Source organism: Aspergillus fischeri, genomic scaffold (genome assembly GCF_000149645.3).
Source record: "Aspergillus fischeri NRRL 181 1099437636262 genomic scaffold, whole genome shotgun sequence".
NCBI lineage: Eukaryota > Fungi > Ascomycota > Eurotiomycetes > Eurotiales > Aspergillaceae > Aspergillus > Aspergillus fischeri.
Window position 1 is genome coordinate 606,804 of NW_001509764.1, and position 16,719 is coordinate 623,522.

The 16,719-nt window shown below is 49.1% G+C and overlaps 7 protein-coding genes across 7 annotated transcripts, besides 1 other annotated feature; 5 read left to right on the plus strand and 2 right to left on the minus strand.

Moving 5' to 3' along the window:
• Positions 1–712: 712 nt before the first annotated feature.
• Positions 713–1,030: a mobile genetic element.
• A 750-nt stretch (positions 1,031–1,780) lies between these two features.
• NFIA_095900 (aldehyde dehydrogenase family protein) lies at positions 1,781–3,427 on the minus strand (the record flags this gene model as incomplete). Its single annotated transcript, XM_001261866.1, has 3 exons — positions 1,781–2,374; positions 2,492–3,271; positions 3,395–3,427. The coding sequence occupies 3 exons, from the start codon at positions 3,425–3,427 to the stop codon at positions 1,781–1,783; spliced, it is 1,407 nt and encodes a 468-aa protein (XP_001261867.1).
• A 1,267-nt stretch (positions 3,428–4,694) lies between these two features.
• NFIA_095910 (putative acetylornithine aminotransferase) lies at positions 4,695–6,396 on the plus strand (the record flags this gene model as incomplete). Its single annotated transcript, XM_001261867.1, has 5 exons — positions 4,695–4,841; positions 4,910–5,018; positions 5,110–5,373; positions 5,481–5,634; positions 5,721–6,396. The coding sequence occupies 5 exons, from the start codon at positions 4,695–4,697 to the stop codon at positions 6,394–6,396; spliced, it is 1,350 nt and encodes a 449-aa protein (XP_001261868.1).
• A 1,764-nt stretch (positions 6,397–8,160) lies between these two features.
• Positions 8,161–9,623, plus strand: NFIA_095920 (alpha-hydroxy acid oxidase; the record flags this gene model as incomplete). Its single annotated transcript, XM_001261868.1, has 7 exons — positions 8,161–8,254; positions 8,429–8,728; positions 8,780–8,932; positions 8,982–9,056; positions 9,116–9,369; positions 9,424–9,500; positions 9,548–9,623. The coding sequence occupies 7 exons, from the start codon at positions 8,161–8,163 to the stop codon at positions 9,621–9,623; spliced, it is 1,029 nt and encodes a 342-aa protein (XP_001261869.1).
• Positions 9,624–10,141: 518 nt separating this feature from the next.
• Positions 10,142–11,764, plus strand: NFIA_095930 (aldehyde dehydrogenase ALDH; the record flags this gene model as incomplete). Its single annotated transcript, XM_001261869.1, has 3 exons — positions 10,142–10,269; positions 10,333–10,532; positions 10,578–11,764. 3 exons carry the CDS (start codon positions 10,142–10,144, stop codon positions 11,762–11,764), a joined length of 1,515 nt encoding a protein of 504 aa, XP_001261870.1.
• A 411-nt stretch (positions 11,765–12,175) lies between these two features.
• NFIA_095940 (SMP-30/gluconolactonase/LRE family protein) lies at positions 12,176–13,276 on the minus strand (the record flags this gene model as incomplete). Its single annotated transcript, XM_001261870.1, has 1 exon — positions 12,176–13,276. One exon carries the CDS (start codon positions 13,274–13,276, stop codon positions 12,176–12,178), a length of 1,101 nt encoding a protein of 366 aa, XP_001261871.1.
• Positions 13,277–13,983: 707 nt separating this feature from the next.
• NFIA_095950 (uncharacterized protein) lies at positions 13,984–14,796 on the plus strand (the record flags this gene model as incomplete). Its single annotated transcript, XM_001261871.1, has 1 exon — positions 13,984–14,796. One exon carries the CDS (start codon positions 13,984–13,986, stop codon positions 14,794–14,796), a length of 813 nt encoding a protein of 270 aa, XP_001261872.1.
• Positions 14,797–15,463: 667 nt separating this feature from the next.
• NFIA_095960 (acyl-CoA thioesterase) lies at positions 15,464–16,403 on the plus strand (the record flags this gene model as incomplete). The annotated part of the gene is made up of 2 exons (XM_001261872.1): positions 15,464–15,577; positions 15,627–16,403. 2 exons carry the CDS (start codon positions 15,464–15,466, stop codon positions 16,401–16,403), a joined length of 891 nt encoding a protein of 296 aa, XP_001261873.1.
• Positions 16,404–16,719: the final 316 nt, after the last annotated feature.

Consider the following 16,719-nt stretch of genomic DNA (forward strand, 5'->3'; position numbering starts at 1 on the left):
AGAGAATGGCGTTCGAATTTGGGTTAACCAGGGTTCCCCCTCCCGCTTACAAGGAAACGGTAATTGGACACTTTCCAATCATGTTCCAACAGTAGGACTCTGAAAGGATCACGAGGGGCTTGACGTCGACAACAATAACTCTAACGCCGCTTCCTACGAGCGTCAGTACAAAATTCATAATATACATAGATTTCTCACCAAAATTATGATTTTAGGCCATATTAGGGGGTATCTATATACGAAAGAATCACTATTCTCATCGCTGCCTCTGCTGATCCATTTGATACCACATTCTCTTGTGTAGGGGGTTTACCATATACTATCTCCCACTACCATACCTAGAGGGTTCAGCAAAGTGGCCTACATACTTCAACTAGTAGCTGCGACACACTCCGCGCTGGTCTAGGAGATGGAGTCAGCAAAGCCGAATAATCACCATTAAATTATAATAATGCTGTATCCGTGCCTTAGGCACACCCACCGTAGATTTCAGCGAAACCATAGATTTTATCGGAACCACATATTATAATTCTTTTGAAGCTATTCCCACCACCTAATATGCCTAAATCTACTAAACTTAATGGATCTTGCATGGCCAAGGCCTGCGAAGCCGTTTGAGCCTAAAAAAACCAAACTTCGCCAAGATTGCGCGTGAATATGGCGTAACTGTGTTCCTTCTATGACCCTATGTGAATAATTTGATCACATTAAAAAGGGTAGGTAACCTCATACAGCTTGTAAATCAGTCAATAATGCCCTTAAGGGGTATCAGGAGGAAGCATTAACACAGTATATTGTCTATATACATGATTAGAACATGCCAGCGACGCCTAGGCTACTAGAAGAGTATGCAAATCAGATACTTCAACACACTGGTGAACCTAGACAGGTTAGTAAGATGTAGGTATATTACTTTAAGAAATAACTCCCAGAACACCTTAAACTAGGCCCAGTAAAGCAGAGGATGAAAGAATTAAAGTATATCAAGACTAAAGATACAGGGCTATTAGGAAATTAGTATAATCAGCTTATGGAGTGGTTAAGAATGCACCAGCACAGTTAGTATATAACTTTAATGAATGCAGCTTGCAGCCTGGTGAAGGCATATTCAGGAAGGTAAATAGTTCAAAAGGCAAAGGGAAAGCCTCTAAAAGTATCTCTGACCTTACTGAATCTAAAGAGGAGAGAATATCACAGCTATTAAATATATAGCTGTAGATGGTAACATGGTTAGTAGATGGATCCCTGGTTTATTTTTAAAGGTAAGTTCCTATTCTTTTTAGTAATACTTTTAAATAATTATTCACTTCTAATACTGCGCTATTCTTGCTTCCTAAAGGCAACAGAATCTTTGGCTGCATATCAGATGAACTAGCCGTCAATAGCTTTAAAGCTTTATCAAGGCAACAAACAAACCATAATATACAAGGAAGGGAGAGAAATAGATACTTATATATAATAATGCGAGAAATTATCCCTTATATTCGACGGGCTGTGAGGTGCGATGGTAAATTCATTCGCGACTACAGAGGTGATATGCAGCAAGTGACAGAGCGGCTACGCACAGGAAGCAGAAGGAGGAACAGCGAGAAGCATCTGGATTTGAGCAGCTAGAGAAGAGGCCGCGAAGCAAGGAAACAAGGGGCCCAAATAGACTGCATAAAGAGAAAATCGAACAACGGAAACACCCAGCCAACACTGGTCCGGGCAACAACCGCGGAGGCATCCGCCAGCTGGTGAGAAATCACCATCAGCAAGCCATAACAGTACATTGCAAAGTTTAGGCATTCTTGAAGATCCAAACGGTCTGGGGGTTGCAGTAGGCCTTAAGGCCATCCACTCCCCATTCTACGCCATTGCCACTTTCCTTACGACCGCCAAAGGGGACGTGCGGGGCGACAGCGAAATGAGAGTTTATCCAGACAGAGCCGCACTCGAGACGAGACGCTAAACGCTGGGCTTGATCGAGATCTCGACTCCAGACGGAACCGCCTAGTCCGGTCGGGTCAGCGTTTGCCCTGGCAATGACCTCCTCCTCCGTCTGCCACTTCATCAGCGGTAGAATGGGAGCAAATGCCTCCTCAGTAACAACACGGGCAGTATCGGGCGGGTTGTCGATAATGGTCGGATGAATGAAGTAGCCGGCCGACTCTTCCACAGTGCCGCCAAGCGCTGGACGGAGACCCTCTGCAGAGATGGAGCTGAGCAAGTCCCGAGCTTTGTTGTATTGCATCTCATTCTGGACCGGCCCGAAGAACACATCTGGCTGGACCCCATTGCCAACAAGAAGCGTTTTCACATAGGCAGCTAGTTTATCTCGGAATGTCTCGTAGACGCTCTCGTGTACATAGAGACGTTTGATCATCATGCATACCTGGCTGGAGTTCAAAAAGCAAAGAGGAGCGATCTGGTCGTCTCAAGCGTCAGCAACTTTTCTTCTACTTGCGCAAGGTTCTGATCTCACTATATAATGCACCAATCAGGTACCTACCTTGGGGACTAGGGCGTCGAGATCCACATCTTTGCATATGATTGCAGGATCGTTGCCCCCTAGCTCGAGGGTACAATGCTTGAAGGTCTCGGCACACGCGAGAGCAATACGTTTTCCCGTCAATGTTGAGCCGGTGAAGCTGACCTTCCGGATTCCTGGGTGTCTCGTCATCCATGGCCCGAGTTGATCATCCCCATTGAGAGCTTGGAAGAGCCCGGGAGGGAAGAAAGGGATTGCCAATTCGGCTAATTTCAGCGCCGTATAGGGAGTAAATGGAGACGGCTTCACAATGATACTGTTTCCAGTAATCAGCGCCGAAGCAACCTTTCCGATTGCCAGGAGCACTGGAAAATTCCACGGGACGATCGCGGCTGCCACTCCAATGGGCGTGAATCGTTGGACAATTTTTCGCTCGGATGAATCCTCCAGCACAACCTCTGGTATCTCCAAGCTTGCCAGACCCTTGATCCATGCCACCGCCATCTCAACTTCAACTGCCGCCTGGGAGAGGGGCTTGCCTTGCTCTTTCGTGAGCAGACTGGTGAACCCATCTTTTTCAGCATTCAGTGCGTCAGAGTAGGCGAACAGAGCCTTGCGCCGATCTTCAAGCGGGAATCGCGACCATTGCTCAAAGGCAACTTGCGCCGCAGCGACAGCCTTGTCAAGCTCGGCGGGACTGGCAACCGGAACTGGGGGGTTTGGCTCCTTGTTGGCCGGGTTGATACCGTGCTGAGTCACAGCACTGGATACCGTTCCTCCATTGATGATATTGAAAAAGCTCTAGAGGATAACATTAGCTTATCTTGTGCCAAACATGCAATTTGATGAACGCGAGGCTATGGAATGACGGCACGAAGGGGCAAGAACGTAGACCACGTAATGGAAATTAGGTTATAGGCGTACATTGAAATCCAAACTACCCACGGAATCACTCATTATCGTGTAAGAATCCTGTGTCGGCCGTAGGGAGACTGAGGATAAGTAAAGGGGAAATTCCAAAAGCTAAGAAACGGAGAATCTCAGATTCACGGACTTGCAACGGGATTCAGGGAAAGAGAGATATTTCCTTGGAACACAAGGTGTCGAATCTCGATTGTGAAAGACTGGGGGAAAGATATATAACCATTAGCCTGCGGGATATATCGCTTATTGTTAAAAAGACAGACTTCTTGAAACAGCCAGAAATCAGTTTCCCGCGGGCTTGCCTGCATAGACATCCTGGGCAATGCCAATCGGCCGAGCATGTATTACTCCAATTCCAATTTCGGGTCACCGGGAGTGCGCATGTCGATTCGGCACTCGACTCTGCTGACGGACTCTCGCTCGCAACCCCATTTACCTTGCCCATTGCCGACCTATATCCCCGGCCGCATATGTTGATACATCAGTGGGGCTTCTCCGTATCCAAATCCATGATTATCACGGGGAAGAGCGGGGAAGGAACGGCTGACTGGGCAGTGATAGGAATGAGCCAGTTGCTTTTAGGCATCTCGACGACGATGGGTCCTGCTGACGTCCAAGTCCTGGGGCTTCACTGAATCACTTTCATCCCTGGTAAGCCTAGTCCGCAGTGTAGGTTAACAAGTAGATTCATCGGAAAGGTATCTAACGTGACGAACCGCACCTTGGAACCCGGCCGCTAGCACTGTGGGTCGAATGTAACCCAATCTGCGGGATACCCGCGCTTATCAGACTTTGAACCGGGGCCCGTCTTACGTTTCCACCGCTAACCAACCTACCAAGGTTGTTGTTCTACCAGTAGTCTGGCACTCCTTGAAGCCCACAGCAAGACTAATTGCCTAGGAAGACTGCCAATGTGGGCACTGCTATCTACCCAAGTCCAAGAATGCGGAAAGGACACTCTCGTTCCGTTCCATATGGGGAGAAGTAGTATTTATTATCCAGGCGATTTGATTTGTGGTTCCTTGGAAAATCGGATGCGTGACAACAGGCTCCCAGACAGAATGGCCTACCACTAGCAGGCGAGTGTATCAAGTGGCCACCGCAGGAAACCGGCAACACATACGCAGAAAGGAGTTCCGAGGTTGGGTTGTATAAAGTCCCTCAGATTGCCCGCTGAAAGCCTCTTATTCTTTTGTCATTCCATCCCACCCACTGCTACCTATCATCTCCACATAATTGCTCCAACGCTTCGCGAATTCCTGTAAATCTTTCCATCAGTTATCACAGTAGTGTGACAATCATGGCCCGGGAAAACCAGAGAGAGGGCAAGGTCGTGCGACTGTCCTCCAAGACGAAGGAGCTCCTGGAGATTGATAGCAAGCACTCCGCGGGAGGTATCTTTCCACTTCCTGTCTTCATCAAGAGTGGCAAGGGCTCTATATTGAAGGTCTGTGCTTCATCCCCCCGCCCCGTTCCTTTTCTGGTGTTATTGGCGAGCTGACTGAGAACTCCCAGGATGTTGATGGCAAAGAAATCATCGATTTCATCTGCATGTTGAGCGCCACCAATCTCGGCCAATGTCACCCGAAACTGCTCCAGGCGATGACCACCTCTATGCAGACCAGTAAGTACCGGCCTCATGGCCCAGATGCTCCACTCTGAAAGTCCCGCAATTCGACCGTGGTAGCTTGTAAGCTAACCGCATCAACCACAAGTCACTCTCACCAACATCGCCACCAAAGTGGGCGACTGGGCGGAATTCACGCGGGACATGTGCACACGGTTCGGCTACGACAAAATGGTAGGGATGGTCTCTGGCACAGAAGGTGCCGATGCAGCCGTCAAGTTTGCCCGTAAATGGGGAATCAAGAGGAAGGGCATTCCGCCTCGAGATGTCCTCGTGCTTGGGGTATCGGACAACTATCATGGCGTTGGCTCCGGGATCTGGCCCATCATGAATGATATGGGCCAATCATCGGGTAAGTATTGCATTGTCCGCTTTCACCTTTTCTCTTACTCCTGCCCTTTCAATGCCGACAGATCAGTTTCGGATCCTGTGCAACAAAATTAACAAGTTGGACGTCAGATTATGGTATCACCAACGAGAATCTTCGGAATACCAACCCGAAGACTGGGGAGCTCCTGAAGTATGGATGCCTGGAAGACTTCGAGCAAGTCCTCGCTGACCATCACGGACGTGTGGCCGCAATAATCATGGAGTGTATCCACGGAAAGAAAGCGTAAGTCTCTGCTTGAAAGTTGTCAAGGCCGTAGCCGATCCTGACTATCATGGTTCATCTCAACAAACTAACATCACGCGGCGCAGCTCCTTTGAGGAAGAGCTCAACTTTGCAATTGGCGTGCGCCAGCTCTGCAAGAGATACAATATACTCTTCATTGCCGATGAAGTACGAATGGGCTCGGGCAAAACTGGAAAGTTCCTTTGTTCCGACTGGATGGGTCCGGAGAACAAGCCCGACATGGTTGTTATGGGAAAGTCCATCACCGGCGGGGCATATCCTGCCTCATACATCTTCGGCAACAACGAGGTGATGGATCTGATCGGCGGTTACGAGTCCGTAGCAACCTTCGGCATGGCACCGGCGGCTATCGCTGCCACTCGTGCGACACTGGAGATTATGGACGAGGAGAAGCTCGTCGACCGCGCTTCTTGGATTGGGCAGGTCTGGAAGAAGGAAACAGCCAACTGGAGCATGCCGTGGCTTGACTATACCACAAACCGCGGTGCTGATTTGGGCCTCTACCTGAAACGTACTGGCAACCCGCGACACACCACCCGACGACTCAGCATGCTGTGCCTCCACAAGGGCATTCTCACCTACCCAGATGGAGACCGCGTACGCATGGGCGTGGCTCTGAACATTCCAGAGGCGGATCTTCTTCGAGGTATCGCGATTCTGAAAGAGGCTCTCCTTGAACTTGATGATTACGACGAGATCGAGACTGGGCCTCCAATGAAAGGTGTTGTTCCAGAGATGTAAGGAAAATGGAGGTCGGGCAATTGTTGCAGGTTTGGTGTCTACTTATGCTGGCATATATACCAAGGTGATACTAGCCTTGTTGATATGTTCGCGTATGGACGGCTGGGCCCATCAAATCTTGTGTTGAGATATTCAAATTATTGCGAATTCTGTGGATGATCCATGCCACGAAATTATACCAAAACATGGAGATAAACTCCGTATTAACGATATGCAGCCACTGGAGAGAAACGCGGCGCTGCTTCAAGTAGAATGAATGAGGATCAGCTAAGACCAGCAGCCCCAGAGATGCAGGCCACTCCAAGTCCACAGCGGGCTTCGCTTCCCATAAGTTGTGATTTATCTACTCTAGAAGCGGAGAGTACTGGTTCAATTTAAGATGCGGAACAAGCACATAACTCAATGAAAAGCATACTTATTAGCGGTCAGTTTGTCGCAGTCATTCAGCGAAAGACATTAGGATTGTCTGGTCTCGTTGCAAATGATGGTAAGGTCAGAGAGTCCGTTAGTTCTCGCATTCTGGGGTTGTCAGGAACAGCTATAGGATTCCTGAAGTTGTCTGCAGCTTACTTTGTAAGGACATCCGAGGCCCTTCGGCCGCATGTTGAAGATTGTCTCAGATCTATTGTATGCTGGGACATGTTGAGGGCTTCTGAAAATGGTGTGCTCTATAGAAGTGAGTCTACGTGAGTTTACTCACACTGAAGAAGTAGGGCCGCCGTTCTAAATAGACCGGGGTACGGGCTGCTTCCCTGCACCAGAGAGATCAGCTTTTATGGATCAGCATCTTGCTTTTGACAACAGCATATTAAGAAATTAAAATTAAAAACATACAACAGCCGGGATTCGCTGGTGGTCACCCACCCAACTACTAACCGGCCGGCGTGTGGCTTAAGTACGGCTGAGCGGACGGGAAGCCCTGTTTTCCACACCCTGTGGTCGTATGTACTGGATGCTTTATTGATGAGACTTATATCTGAAGAAACACTCCTTCCATTGTTACATGATGCTTTCGTTTCTACTGGCCGTAGGGCACTCGTGACACGTGACCATGTCCAGACGTCTCTAGGTACTCTGTCAATATCACTCATGATGGGAAGGGGGAATAGTTATGCTACAAGCATGCATCTACAAGACCTGGATTTAGCCAAGTGCTGTGTGCCTGTAGACTAAATCGTAGGATGTGTGTCGAGCTTCAGCATCTCCGCGATTCTACATATTTCTGCAGCGAGAGGGGTGGATATTGTCCCCCGAAATGCGGAATTCACGTTGATATACAAGGCAAGTCCAAGGTACTAACAGCCAGACCTATATTGTCAATCATCTCCGTGCCATTTACGCCCAAGAAACGCAACGTCAACTGTGAGCACACCACATGAAAAAACACAGGAAAATGTGAGTGGGTGTAGTCATATTGCGGGGGGTACTGGAACTCAGAAAGAAATGTGAATCCTGTAGGTTTGCGAATCTCTAGTTCCATGACATTTGGAATGATATATGCTGTTAGTTGGTGAACTGTGGTGCTTGTGGAAAGTTGTCCCGCAAGTCCATCATGCGATGCATGCAACAATTCAGAAGGGGTAATTGATTCCGCTGAGCTCTCAAACGAGACTCCGAGGTAGTTCGTGCGACAAATAAAAATACATTTTGAATGGCAATGAGGAATTCAGATTGCTCGATGCAGGCGTTTAAGCAAGGCGGATAGGTCTCTTGTCCTCAAGTAATTTCTCCATTGTATACCCGATATATTTTCCGTCTGTCTCAATGGCGCATCGAGGTGAGACTCTACACAACGAGGTGTCCTGCATAGCAGACCTCAAAGCTCTAGGAAGCAGTAAGCTTCCGAAGATGGTCAGAGGTGAGTAAGTCCAATCTGCTCGTGGATTCAACATCCCTTACAGTTTACAATAGACTACTACAACGAAGGCGCAATGGATCTAATAACATACATAATCAACCCCCTTATCGAGGATCCATTAGCTGAATATTCTTCAGATTGCGCGAGAATGAAACCGCCTTCAACCGCTACAAGATCCTTCCTCGCGTTCTGAGAATGTCGACCACGTCGATACAACCACGGAAATACTAGGAACCAAGGTTTCTCTTCCGTTTGGATTCAGCCCTGCTGCATCGCAAAAGCTAGCTCACTCAGATGGAGAACTAGCGGCATCGCGGGCTGCCGCAAAGTACGGTATCTGCATGGGACTCTCGTCGTATTCGAATTACTCTTTGGAGGATGTGGCTGCGCAGGGGACCGGGAACCCGTACGTGATGCAGATGTGTGTTTTGCGGGATCGATCAATAACAAAACAGTTGCTGGAGCGGGCTCAAAGTGAGTCTCTCGGGTTCCTGTCTGGCGTCGATACGTACTAATATGGAGCAGAGGCCGGATACAAGGCATTATTCCTCTCCGTCGATGTTCCTGTGCTCGGAAAGAGACTCAACGAATATCGGAATAGCTATACGCTTCCCGAAGACATGAACTGGCCAAACATCCTCAGTTGCGGCGCTGATACCTCACACCGTACAGACTATGGTAGGAGTTCCTATTCCCTATGGCTACCGCAGAAAGATAACCAAAACAGATCCAAGTCTTGACTGGGAAACCACAATCCCATGGCTCCGAAAACACACCTCGTTGCAGATATGGCTCAAAGGGAGTACGTCGTATTCCATCCCCCAAGACTCGGCATGCTTTGACTGACACAATCCGGAACAGTTTGCTCACCCGCAGACGTCGAACTGGCAATCCATTACGGTGTCGACGGGATCGTGATCTCCAACCACGGCGGTCGCCAGCTGGACGGAATTCCAGCTACGCTAGATGCGCTGAGACTCTGCGCCCCTATTGCACGGGGACGAATCCCGCTTGCGATCGACGGTGGCATCCGGCGAGGATCGGATATCTTTAAGGCTCTTGCACTTGGGGCCAGTTATTGTTTCGTGGGGAGAATTCCCATTTGGGGCCTTGCGGTAAGCTTTGTTCTCTGGCGTGTCGTTACGGTCGTTTCGGCTAATTACATTCAGTATAACGGCCAAGAGGGGGTTGAGTTGGCAATCAGGATTCTACGGCAAGAATTAAAGATAACCATGGCCCTCGCAGGGTGAGTCCTAAACAGCTTTGACTCATGTCCTTGACTAACGATCGCAGTTGCACATCTATTAGCGACATTAATGAGAGCTATCTGTCCGTTCTGAAATCGAATGGGCAGCTGGCAAGACTGTAGGGCAAGACAGCTGAGGTCATTAAGCATTCCTAGCATTCTCTTCTAGCGATACATGGTAGACAGTTCATCAGAATAGGGGATTTCTCATATCAAGCCATCCTTTGACTCCTTTATTTAATCTGCCTGTAGCTATGTTTTCGTTTGCCACTGTTGTGTCCCTATTTTCCGCCCGATTAGCGTTGTTAAAGTAGAATGTATATTGACTTACCTACCTCTGGACTTCACTGCTCCAAGTGTTTGAATCCCTCGAATCATATACCACCACTGGCCGTCCACTGGTTATCCCTCATGAATTGACCTAAATAACCAATCAGAATGTAGGAACTGAATTCGGAAGCACCTTCCAGAAAGGGCTTTGCACTTGTACCCGTCTACCCTTGCATCTGGTATCACATTAGGCATGCCGATCCGCATAACCCCTCTCACCTGTCTGAAGGCCTATATTAGAATCTCAGAGGCCATAAACTGTGAATCTCATCGTCCATCATACGACTACACATAGACGGGCAATCAGAACCATGGGAGAGCTCTTTGTCGATATTAAGACGCCAAATAACCACGCTTACCGACAGCCAACTGGCCTATTCATCGCCGGCGAAGTCGTGGCCGCGTCGAGCGGGCAAACTATCACTTCCATTGACCCTGCGTATGTGTGGAGCATCCTATCTGGACGCACGCATATCCGTCAATTTAACTGATGCATATGCAGCACTGATAAGCCCATCGCTACAGTCCACGCCGCCAGCGCCGAGGATGTAGATCGAGCTGTGAAGGCTGCCCGGGCCGCGCTGGTGCATCCATCCTGGAAACAACTTCCTGCTACCGACCGGGGGATACTGCTGGCTAAATTGGCCGATCTGATGGAACAAGAGCGGGAGTTACTTGCGTCGATCGATGCCTGGGATAATGGTATGCCCCTTTTCCAATGTCTTGGACCATATCTGACCGAAATAGGAAAACCATACCACGTAGCGCTGGAAGAGGACCTCACCGAGGCTATTACAACCATCCGTTACTACAGTGGCTGGGCTGATAAGATCGCGGGTCAGACCATCAGCACGACAAATAGCAAGTTCGCGTATACGATTCGTCAGCCGATTGGTGTCGTGGGACAGATCATCCCGTGGAACTACCCCTTGTCCATGGCTACCTGGAAACTAGGCCCTGCGTTAGCTTGTGGGAACACTGTTGTTTTGAAACCTGCTGAGCAGACACCTCTCAGCGCGCTTGTGCTTGCGGAGCTGATTAAGGAGGCTGGATTTCCTCCCGGGGTCGTGAATATTGTCAATGGGTACGGCAGAGAAGCCGGTGCTGCCCTGGCATCTCATCCGCTAGTCGATAAAATTGCTTTCACCGGCTCGACACAAACAGCAAGAGAGATCATGAAGATGGCAGCGGGAACATTGAAAGATATCACGCTCGAGACTGGTGGCAAGTCACCACTCCTCGTATTCCCAGACGCTGACATGGAGCAAGCCGCCAAATGGTCGCATTTCGGCATCATGTCGAACCAAGGCCAGATCTGCACGGCTACTTCCCGCATCTACGTACACCAGGATGTCTTTCCTTCTTTCTTGGAGAAATTCAAACAGGCGGTCGAGACTACGTCCAAGATCGGTGACCAGTGGGATGAATCTACGTTTCAGGGTCCACAGGTAACTCGAACACAGTATGAGCGTTTTCTCTCGCATATTGAGATGGCCAAGAAGGAGGGTGCCAAGGTGGTCATCGGCGGAGGTGCCTATGTCCCCAGCGGAGACAGGAACAAAGATGGATATTTTGTCCAGCCTACTGTTTTCACAGGTACCACAGACTCGATGGCTATCGTGCGGGAGGAGGTCTTTGGCCCTGTGGTGATTATCGAGCCATTCGCAACGGAAGAAGAAGCCATCCGTCGGGCCAACGATACCATATATGGCCTTGGGGCAGCCGTGTTTACAAAAGATCTGGAACGAGCGCATAGGGTTGCTGCAGAGATTGATTCGGGGATGGTCTGGATCAATAGTAGCCAGGACTGTGATCCTCGAGTGCCATTTGGGGGTGTCAAGCAGAGCGGCATTGGGCGGGAGCTTGGTGAGGCTGGTCTGGCAGCCTATAGTCGGATCAAGGCCGTACATGTCAACATGGGAAATAGGCTGTGATTGTTTGATGTTTCTTTGGGAATAGATTTACGTAGGGAGTGAGGAGCGATCTTTGTCCAAGACACACCCTAAAATCTCGATGCATCTATTGATCCATCGGGAACCAGATATGGTTTTGTGAAGAGTTTGTCCCGCTGAAGTCTGAGATGTACAGTCGCATCACATCATGGACTTGCCGTGGATCTCCTCGTAAAATCAGCATAAGTAGAAAACGTACAATGAAGGCCGGAGCTGATAGCGAAGAAACAGTTCTGTTATGAATTTCGAGAAGCCTAAGAGCTGGGCGCAATGTTACTATAATTCAAAGGAACACAACTCACTTACGAGTCCCTCTTGAGATGTGAAGCTTTTTTCATCTGCATCTACGGACTGCACAAAGCATCGATCCAAGCGTATGATTGCTTGTTAATCTCATATACCTAAAAGAGCCCCCTTCACACCTTCCCCGCGCAAATGTATTCTGAGCAATCTGGTCTCATTGCAAGCATATAAGACTCCATTCTCTCCGAAGCAGAAATTCGCAACTCCACCAGCAACTTTAATCGTACCGATAAGGACACCGCTAGGATTCCACACTTCAATCCCATCCCCGCATCCAGCGTAGACATTGCCCCGGGTATCGCACTTGATTCCGTCAGGTACTTTTCCGGGGGCATACGCGAATACACGCCGGTTTACCAACTGCGGTTCGGCCCGCCCTCCAGGGTAGACAATATCAAATGCATAGATATGCGACGGCCCTGCTGGATTGTTTGGCACTAATGGTGAGCCATGGATCGCACCTGTATCTGTCACATAGAGTGTGTCGAGGCCGGGCGAGAAGCAGAGACCGTTTGGCCGTACGAAACCGTCTGCGACAGCGCGAATCAATCCGTTACCGGGATCATAACGGTAGACTTGGTTCGGGAGCTGCGGTTGAAGTCTGATGCCCTGGTGGAAGCCATACTGAGGGTCTGTAAACCAGATGGAGGAGTCAAGCGAATGAACGACCACGTCGTTGACTGAATTAAATGGAATCCCGTGGAAAGAGCCGATGACGACCTCTGATGTAGTGACATTGCTACCCTCAGATGGAACCGCGACTTTGATGATACCCGAGGGATCACTTGGGTCTTTTGATCCTTGAGCACAGAAGAGGATGTGATCAGGGCCCAGATTAACACCGCCATTCAGCATGGCGCCGTCGATCTGTGGAAAGGTGATGTCCTCGACTTTGGCGACATTTGATTCTGTGGAAGATCCTTGGTACGTATCATAAACTCGGGAGAGCTTGATATGCTTGTCTTCTGTTGCTAGGTTTTGTTGGTTGGGAGGATTTGGAATCTGGTTGGAGGTCACGAAGATGCTGCGTGTCGGTGGATGATAGACGCAAGCTTCGTGATAGAGAGGTAATCCTGCAGGACTCTCGTCTGCGAGTATTGAAACGTGTGGTTCTGGGAAATCGGAGCCCAGTATTGCGTCAAACTCTTCCTGATGTTTAAGGAAGGCAACCTGGTCCTGGATGCCGGCCATCGTGAATGAGTTGGTGTATGGCTGTGCTCCAAGCGTATGTTCTTGCCTGCGCAGTATTCAGTGAGAATAGTCAAAAGCTTGTCCGGAGCAGCTCATGTGGCGAGTGCTTTGAGGATTGCGTAGGCTGAACCAAACCGAGGCTTTAATGGCGTTTTGAAATCTTTGTTCGAGCTCAAATCCAGTTTCAGTAGCGGACCATGCAAAATGGGAAGATTCTATTGCCGATCCCAGACCTCTTAGACTCCTGGGTGGACTATCGACAAGAAGAAAAGTGTTATTGGAGGAACCGGTGATCCTGATCCTGAAGGATCAGACAGAACTTTTGAGTCCCCACGGGCACGGGTATTCCCGTGTTACCCCGCGCGGGAACATCCAAAGGCTCCGATCAGCATCAGTGGACGAGCACCCTTGCCTGCAAGGGAGCATTCATAGCTGTTGATTGTTGCCGGCAAGGGTTTGGGATATATAGCCAAGGTCACACATGGAAAGAAGAAGATATTTTCCATTTCACCCCTACGCCGATTCCTCCATCTTCTCAATTCTCCTCATAGTACATAGCATATCATTATGAAGCTACAGGGGAATACCCTACTTGGGGCCGTGACGGCATCGACCACACTTGGTTTCATGCAGATAGGGCCAGCAGGCATGCGCTCATTGCACTCATTCAAAAATAGTTAATCAGGCATAGATATGACAACGGGGTCATGGGAGGTCTTGTGAACCAAACTGCTTTCAATGACACGTTTGACTCGCCAGATTCGACAATGATCGGCGTTATTGTTTCTTTGATGGAGATCGGTGCATTCCTAGGAAGCGTGAGCTCTGCTTTCTTCGGGGAAAGAATCGGACGAAGAAAAAGCATCGCCGTTGGGGTCGTCATTTTAATCCTTGGAGCCCTGTTGCAAGCTACCGCGTACCATCGCTCTCATCTCATCGTCGGCCGGGTTGTCTCAGGAGTTGGTCTTGGGGTAGTAAACTCAACTGTACCCGTGATGCAGGTGGAATTCTCACCGAAGGCTACCAGAGGCCTATACGTCTGCATGCAACTGTCAACGGTTCATTTCGGAATTCTTGTGGCTGATTGGATTGACTACGGTTCCTCTACGCACACAGGCAGCTATGCCTGGCGAGTTCCTGTAATTCTTCAGTGTACTTTCCCATTCCTGATGCTTTTCTTCGTGTTCCTGATGGATGAAACTGCTCCATGGTTTGCAGCCCACAACCGCCAAGACCAGGACCTGCAGGTTCTCCGCCAGCTCTATAATGACAACATGCACGAGAGCGATATTACGGCCCTACACGAGGGTATTCCCCGCAAGTTGCTCTCGAAAAAGCGGTGGGCGCAGGGTCGTGGAAGGACCTTCTGCGGAATGATGAGATACAGAGCCAAAGACGGTTTCTCATTGCTTACGCGATACTTATTTTCCAACCGCTTGGTGGAATCAATGCAATTATATACTACTCTGCGACCCTGTTCGAGGAGTCGGTGGGATTCTCAAAATACATGTCGGCCTTGACGTCGGGCTTCCTGCAGACATGGTTCTTCGTCGCATCTTTTAACCCTTGGTTCCTTATCGACCGCGTAGGCCGACACCCACTGCTCCTATCTATGATCTCGCTCATGGCTGCTGTCATGGCCTGCGTCACGTTGAGGAGGCGAGGACTTAGGATGTAATCGAGCCTATATAGATGCGGCAATAGCATGCAATGCTCATAGGATCAATCCTTCACACGTTTGTTAGCGGAGAAATATGCACCAGGCTAGAAAGAGGTCTCTTTGTTTAGTAAGATACCGAGGACTGCCACAACCATAACCATAACCATAACTATCCGTGTGGTGCAATTCCGCCGCCAGATGAATCTCGGCATCGGAAGCAGAGATTCACGCCGATCCCGATGTCTTGGCACCGGAGGAACCGAAGGGGCGGACTTGTTGCTGTTTTTGGGCAGATCCCGAGCCGAGGTATCTTCAACATCTTCCCAACACAACTACCTCTCGTAGATGATTGGTCGAATTGGCAGTTTCGCTGGGATTTTTCTAGAATTCAAGATCACTAATCAGATAAGATATGGGTCGAGGAAAATTTACATTATGACGATATCTTCCTCTTTTTCCATTTCTCTTCTATCTGTGTTCTGCGCATTGTCATACTAAAGTGTAATCGGTCGAGGGAGTAAGACAAGATGGAATCCATACTATCATTAGCCAGCTCGCTCTGGCAGTCTCTCACCTTCTGGAAAGCCCTCGCAATCGGGTTCGCATTGCTAAACCTCAAAACCCTGCCTTTCGTGTGGCATGTAAGACACTCACCACCCTCTTGTTTCTGCGTATACTAAAAACAACCAGATCCGCGTCTACCGCTACTTCTTCCAAAATGGCTACCTCATGACCCCCGCCGTCGAGCAACCGCCAAAACCCAGCAGCGACCTCATAAAACCAAAAAGCATCTTCACCCGCGCCCCAATCATGGAAATCGACATGAACATGCACAAGTCCAACTCGACGTACTTCTCCGACCTGGACGTCTCCCGAACAGCACTCATGAGTTCCCTGGTAATGAAGGGCTCCGCATTCCTCGAGAAACGCCTTCAGAAGCAGGGCAAGCGCGGCCCACTTCACTTCGTTCTTGGCGGCGTCTACACGAGCTTCAAGCGCGAGATTCCGGCGTACATGAAGTACGAGGTTCAGTCGCATATCGCCTCTTATGATGAGAAGTGGATCTACATCGTGACCTATTTCTTGCAGCCGCGCAAGGGAAAGAAGGCTTCGGCCGAGACGGACGAGGTTCGAAGGAAGAGGCTGCTTGCCATTTCGATTAGCAAGTATGTGCTCAAGAAGGGGAGGTATACTGTTCCTCCTAATGATGCGTTTGAGGCGGCTGGGTATAGGCCTTTGAGTGCGCCTGCGGCGAATGGTACTGCTAATGGCACTGCGAATGAGAATGGATCGCTCACTCAGCGCAAGGAGATCAAGTCTGGCCATACTTGGGATGACAACAGTGAGTGGGAGCAATTGCAGAAGGAGATTCGCAAAGGGAAGGAAATGGTTCAACCATTCGTCGACCAGGAGGAGAAGCTGTTGGATGATTACATGGAGAAGATGAAACTCCCTGCGTTTGCATAGACTGCGATCAACGGTCGAGATACACTGAGCGTTGAATTTATGTCCTTAGGACAGGATGTTATAGATGTGTACCATATTTTGCATAGATATAGATTTCCTTTGACGAGTATAATGGTTAAACTTGATTAGAGTTACATCCTTGGAAGTGCACCTACAAAATATATCAAGGAGGCAACCAAAAATCCTGGCCTCTGAAAACAACTCCAGCCTACTAAAAAGAGCCGTCCCTAAAAGCATTACAAAAGGAACGCATCGAAGGATCATATAGTAGGATATTGAACCACTATATTATGGATATTACCTGTTTATAAAGTAT